The sequence below is a fragment of the Podarcis cretensis genome, assembly GCF_951804945.1.
Source record: "Podarcis cretensis genome assembly, chromosome: 17".
Lineage (NCBI taxonomy): Eukaryota > Metazoa > Chordata > Lepidosauria > Squamata > Lacertidae > Podarcis > Podarcis cretensis.
The window spans coordinates 32,274,786-32,281,557 of record NC_137187.1 but is presented as its reverse complement, the minus strand read 5'-3'; the positions used below and the strand labels follow the sequence as shown (position 1 = coordinate 32,281,557).

General features: G+C 46.6%; 1 protein-coding gene across 2 annotated transcripts in view; it reads left to right on the top strand.

The window, feature by feature from the left end:
- The first annotated feature begins 317 nt into the window (after positions 1-317).
- Positions 318-6,772, top strand: part of SLC44A2 (solute carrier family 44 member 2 (CTL2 blood group)) — a 63,689-nt gene continuing 57,234 nt past the window's right edge. Inside the window, exon 1 of one of the 2 annotated variants that reach the window (XM_079959366.1) lies at positions 318-497. In XM_079959366.1, coding sequence (XP_079815492.1) covers positions 446-497 — 52 coding nt within the window. In that variant the 5' untranslated portion in view covers positions 318-445. The remainder of the gene's footprint in view (positions 498-6,772) is intronic. The other variant, XM_079959367.1, reaches the window with a different exon arrangement.

The window sequence follows — 6,772 nt, the reverse complement described above, 5'->3', positions numbered from 1 at the left end:
AAGAGTCTCCTCCAGCACCATAATTCACTCGGAGATCACTCCAAAAGATCTACGAGTGATCTCCAAGGAAGAAGATATTGATTATCTAAGTCCTGACGTGGAGAAGGGAGCTTCAACCTCGCTGGCTGAGCAACCCACAAAGGCCCTCTCCCTCCCGCACTTCCTCTCCGGGAGGAAGCGGGTTTTTAAACGCACCGCGCAGCGCGGCTCGGCCGCCTCCTCGCTGCGGGCGCGCAAGACAAACGGATCCGCTACTTCTGACGCCGGGACCGCTAAGCGCAGGAAGGCGGCCGCGCCGAGGCAGGAAAGGGGCGGAGGGCCGTCGGGTGGGCCTGACTTCGCTGCACAGCCCAGGCAACGCTGCCTCCTCTCTCCGCCTCCTCGCAGTCCCCCGGCGGCGCCTGCAGCAACAGCAGCAGCAGAAGCGCTCTCCGTCCCGGCAGCGATGGACGGCGAGCCGAGCGGCAAGGAGCCCTCCGACGCCGACCCAGCTTACGGTAAAGAAAGATGCGCGGGAAGATTGGGCGCGGAGGGATCCCTCGGGCCGGGGCTCGCACCGAGGACCTTCCTTCCTCCCTCCCCTCCCGCCGGCCGCTGCGACAATGGCGCCCGCCCCTTGTGAGGGGCTTTCCTGGTGGTGGCTCTGCCCGGCTAGGGCGTCGGCCCAAGGCGGGGTGGCTCCTCAGAGCCTCCGGCTTCTCCCCTCGGCGCTGCTTCCAGCAAATAGGCAGGCGCCCGCTACCTGAAATCCAGGGCAGGTGGATGGGTCGTAGCCCCTCTCCCAGGTAACAGGTGTGGCCCGACGAGGAAGGGAAAGGGGTTGCTGGTTTCTTCTTTTTTTGCCGGGGGCGGGGGGGGGGGGAGAGAAGATATATTGCTTTGTTTGTAGCTTCCCTCTGTAGCAGTGCTTCCCAACCTTTTCTTTGGCCATGCCCCACCTAAGCGTCTTCAAAATCCTGATCCCATCCCCACCCCTGTGACATATAATTCTTATTATTCAAAAAGCAAAGTCCTGTTCACGTGGAGGAAGCCTTAAGGGCCATTCACTGTTAATAACTCATTCTGTAATATCCCCCCTTAAAAATCAAATTGTGCCCCACATTGGGAACCAGGGGTCTATAGGTAGCAACCTGTTACCTGGAGCAAGATAGGAAGCGGGGGTGCCAACTTGAAATTTTATTTATGCTTTTCAGGTTTATACATTTCACTAATTTTACAGTCATTTTGACATTTCAAAACTTGATTTCCTTGAATAAACTATGGGGGGGGGGAGACCCAGGTAAGCCCCGCCCCACATAATCAAACACAAGATGTGACACACGAACACCATTTGAATAGCAATGCCCTTCAACTTTTGGGCAGAGTGGTCCCCTCAAATGTTTTATTGGGGATGGCAAAGGGACCTCAGCCCCTAGGTGTTTACTTCTATGGTTGGGGGGGGGGTCTTTCTCATCTCCCCATGACCACCAGCTCCCTCCTGATGCGAGGTGCATTGACCGTTGTTTGGGTGTTCATCATCGTCCAACCTCTTGGCTCAGGCAGCTTCTGCTTCTCCATTGGCCCAGGAATGTCTCCTGGTCTCCCTGGCTAGTCTTGTGAACCATTAGAAGATGAGCAAATTGATTATGGCGTGGATTTCTTGAGGACCACCGACTTTATGGACTGCAACTTACGCCACAGTCGGCATCCTGGTGCCCCAACAGTCTTTGTTGTCTTTCCCGCAACAGACTAAGGGGGCTGGCCAAAGATGTATGAGAACCTCTATATAAACAGGAAGCAGACAGAAGCTGTGAAAACAGCAGTGCTTGTGGGTGACGAAGTGTCTTAGCAGGCAGGGTTTTTTTTCAAACGCTGGGGGAGGAGGGCATCTATCCCTGCCCACCGGCTTGAAGGAGTTCTCTTCGGATTTAAACTACTGCAAAACAGTGGTTCTCCAAGGGTGTGGCAGGAGAGGATGGCAAGTGTGACGGGGAAGATTCTAGAGAGATCAAAGAAACATTTAAACATTTCTGAGTAGTGTGGATGTACAACCAGAAACAGTATCTACTCCTCTCTTCAAGAGAATTGGCTATTGTTCTACAGATCTTCATGGCATATTGTGAACAGGGATTTTGAACTCTGATAAATATGGAAGATCAGAAAAGAGAAAGGCTTTTTTGTGGTGATGAGGACATGAGGGTTTGTCTCAAATTGGACCTCATAGAAATGAGATTACCCTGCAAAATAATAATAATAATAATAATAATAATAATAATAATAATAATTTATTTTTACCTCGCCCATCTGGCTGGGTTTCCCCAGCCACTCTGAGCGGCTTCCAACAGAATATTAAAATACAACAGTCTAAAAAGCAAGCTCGCACCTCTCATTGAGTTTGTATACATAAGGTGCATATGTAAGAGGTTCGTTTAATCATTACATTTTGGGAATGATTCATGTTATTATGTAGCTGCATTGTTTTATACTCCCCAGATGTCCCATTATCATATTAAAAAGCAGTTGTGTTTGATGTTATAAATCAAGCACTGCTAGTTGTTGTTTCTTTTTGTTGTGCAATGTATTTCTTATCAAGAAAAAGTTCAGTGTGGCACGAGCAAATTTTTATTCTGAAAGTGTGGCCCAGGGAAAAAAGTTTGAGAACCTCTGAACTAGAGCAGCAGGCAGCTCTCTTTTATCTACGCTCCATCAAAAGGCCTTTTCTAAACTCACTGCCTGAAGCGGATTAAGGAAGTGATAGAGGAGAGTGAGGTTGAATTGGTTGATTGTAAGCTACTTACAGGGACGTGGATGGCGCTGTTCGAAAGCACACAGTGCAAGTAGATAAATAGGTACCACTCCGGCAGGAAGGTAAACAGCGTTTCCGTGCGCTGCTCTGGTTCGCCAGAAGTGGCTTAGTCATGCTGGCCACATGACCCAGAAGCTGTACGCTGGCTGCCTCGGCCAGTAAAGTGAGACAAGCGCCGCAACCCCAGAGTCGTCCGTGACTGGACCTAATGGTCAGGAGTCCCGTTACTTTTACTTTTAAGCTACTATATTAGAGGGTCCGTACCAGGAGGTCCTGTGCCCAAATATGGTGCACGAGGAGGCAGCCTGCCCCTTCCACCAGTGCCAACCAGAAAGGAAAGGGGTTTGTTGTGGCCGCAGAACGGCACTTTGGAAGGCTGGCCCAATTCCCCTTGCTCAACTTTTCAAATTCTCCACTGAAGGCCCCCAGTATTGGCACTTGCTACCCTGACTCTAGTTGCTGCTCTCAGAGCAATGTGGGCAGTGGGAGTTCCTCTTTCCTTGAAGGAAGTGTTGTTGTGCTTACATCATGTGCTGAAGATGTAGACGTGACCAGTGGGGTGCCAGGCGGACTCCTTTAAGGCCTTCCGCCTCTGTTTTAGTGAGTTGCTTTGCCTCTGAATTGTGCTTCGCTCTGGGTTTCTCTCTCTCACACACAAGGATGTGCTGCCTTTCTTCCACCCACATCCGCCCTAAAACCATTCTTGCTTCTAATCACTCTGTCCTCACGCATGACTTCACTTTCTTTTTCTTAAGACAATAGCTTGGGCAGTGACTGGATCATTCATCATCAGCTGAGGAGCACAAGTTTTGACAGCCATGCAGTGTTAGAAAACTCAGATATATAAGCTAGGAACCAAATGGCTTCTTAAAACCAAGGTTACAGTCGCCAAAACAGAACGTTTAGGGAAGCTTTTAATATATGATCAATTATTGTATTTTAATATTTTGTTGGAAGCTGCCCAGAGTGGCTGGGGAAACCCAGTCAGATGGGCGGGGTATGTATGTATGTACAGTGGTACCTCGGGTTACATACGCTTCAGGTTACAGACTCCGCTAACCCAGAAATAGTACCTCAGGTTAAGAACTTTGCTTCAGGATGAGAACATAAATTGGGCTCCGGTGGCGCAGCAGCCGCTGGAGGCCCCATTAGCTAAAGTGGTGCTTCAGGTTAAGAACAGTTTTAGGTTAAGAACGGACCTCCGGAATGAATTAAGTACTTAACCCGAGGTACCACTGTCTGTCTGTCTGTCTGTCTGTCTGTCTGTCTGTATAAGTAAGTAAGTAAGTAAGTAAGTAAGTAAGTAAGTAAATATTATATAAATTATTATTATTATAACATCTAGTTGCCATTTTTGGGTAAGACAGCTCTAAAGTCTTATTTTTCAAAGGATGGACTGATTGTGATTGGTTCTCAGTCAAACATCTGGCTAGTTCAGATGACAACCTGGAGCTAGGTTAAGAGCTTTGAGAATTTAATGAAGAATGTCACTTGATCCAGGGACTGTCCATATGGATTTTGGCCTATTCCTACCTTTTCCCCCCTTACTGCTGGCTGCTCCTGCTCAGGCTGCACAGAAAAATCTAATTGGTTCCTGAAATTCAATCTGATCGTGCAGATAAAATATAACTGATAAAATTCTACAGGAGTGAGTATTAGTGTGTGAAAACAGTCCAGATCCAATGAACCACAGATGGTGGAGATGTCAGGCACCATTCTGGCTCCCAGGCATCTTCACTTGGTCGCAGGTGATCATGGCTGAGTGGGGATTCGAAATTTGGTCTCCCGGGTCCTAGTCCAACATGCCAGGGGTCAGCAAACTTTTTCAGCAGGCGGCCGGTCCACTGTCCCTCACACCTTGGTGGGGGGGCTAGACTATATTTTTTGGGGGGAAATGAACAAATCCCTATGCCCCACAAATAATCCAGAGATAAATTTTAACTAAAAGGACACATTCTACTCATGTAAAAACATGCTGATTCCCGGACCGTCTGCAGGCCAGATTGAGAAGGCAATTGGGCTGGATCCGGCCCCTGGACCTTAGTTTGCCTACCCATGTGCTAAGTACTACACCACACTGACTCTCATTTAAAAGCATTTTAAAAAATAGAAAAGGGACATTGAGGCAGGGGAGGAGAGGAGAGGGAGGGAGAAAGGGAGAGAGAAAGGAAAGAGAGAGAGGGAGAGAGAGACTGCCTTTAATCCTTTCACCACTGGCAGTTTTTAGCTGAAATCCAGCCTCAGCTGCTTCTCCCACATGGGAGAAAAAGCAGCTTGGGGAGGTTGATTTTCAGCGGAGAAATTGCTGGAAGGGAAAGGATTGCAAAGCAGCCCTTTGGCACACCAATGGATGTGTCCATTCCAGATTGCAGCGTTAGAGGCTGCGTTTTGTACCCACAAGAAAAAACCTCAGGGGAAAACTGCTATACTGTACCTTGGCACCATGTGTAGCTTGCCCTATAGTGTGCCACCTAGAAGCAGTTTCTCAAGTAAAAAGAGGACAAGAAATGATAGGAAGGAGAGATTCTTAAAAGAGCGAGGTGCCACGCCTCAAGCCTGACTCGGGGAATAAGATGCTGGGCTTCCAGTTCTCGCATGCAAGGGAGCTGGTTGCCATTGCTCTCTGGCAGGCGGGGGGGAGGGCAAAGCTGAGAGGCACTCACTCATTGCTGATTCCTGGCATTAAAGAAGAAACAAAAGTGCCCCCTGGCCAGGTCTGCCAGCTGGCCAATGTACAGCAGGATGCTTAATGCCTCTCTTTGCCCATTGCACCTGTCCCCCAGTGGCCTCTTGACCTCAAGCAAACAAAGAAACAAGACTGAGACATCCAGAAACTCTCATGCTGCCTCTTCTGAGACTGAGGCCCTAAACTGGGCCTTTATTCATTATCTCAAAACAGGGTGGATTTGATTTAAATCAAATCGATTTAAATCACGATTTAAAACACTAGTCAGTAAGACTTGATTTAGTTTTTACAGTTATATCAAAAATTACTGATTTGGTTATACTATTAGAAATACATAGACAGATAATTATGAAATTATTAAAACAAAATAAAAAAATTCCTTCCAGTAGCACCTTAAAGACCAACTAAATTAGTTCTTGGTATGAGCTTTCGTGTGCATGCACACTTTTTCAGATACACGCTGAAGATACATCCTTATTTCCTGATGCATGCACACGAAAGCTCATACCAATAACTAATTTAGTTGGTCTTTAAGGTGCTACTGGAAGGAATTTTTTTATTTTGTTTTGACTATGGCAGACCAACACGGCTACCTATCTGTATGAAATTATTGTGAGGTTTAATAAGTTAACTGTTTATATTTGGACAACTTTTCTGCTGTATTTCATTGGAAGGAAAAATAATCATTGGTAACAATTTAAACAATTTAACTAAAACAATAACATTATAGTATATGTATCCATGTTTGTTAACTGATGTGGTTCAACGGGTTTTTTGTTTTTGTTTTTTAAAAAACACTTAAGACTGAGTTTTAGCACACATAGAAAACTTAAAACAAATCCTTATTTCCTGATGAATAGCCTTTGGACTATAGCAATAGCAACAAGATAGATAGATAAAAACTTTATTCACATTAGCCAATGGCCATAGCAACAATAAAACATTACAGTATATGCAGAAAGGGGAATTTGATATAAGAGCACAATTTAAAGTCCTGAATCAGCCGTCAGTTAGTGGCCCTTATTCTGATTGCCCCTGCTATGAACCTAGCAACCTTTGCTGTTATCTGCTCATTTTGATCTGATAGAAGAAAGGACATTGTGGCAGTGGTTGAGCGCCCTGGGATGGTTAGTACAAGTGGGGTGATGATCTCGTTCCTCAGGTCTTTGTAGAGAGTGCAAGACAGGAGGACGTGTGCCACTGTTTCGATGCTACCGTCTCCACAGGGGCAAAGACGTTTCTCAGGTGGGATCTTTTGGAATCGACCCTCAAGTACTGGCAAAACATCCAGTCTTGCAAGT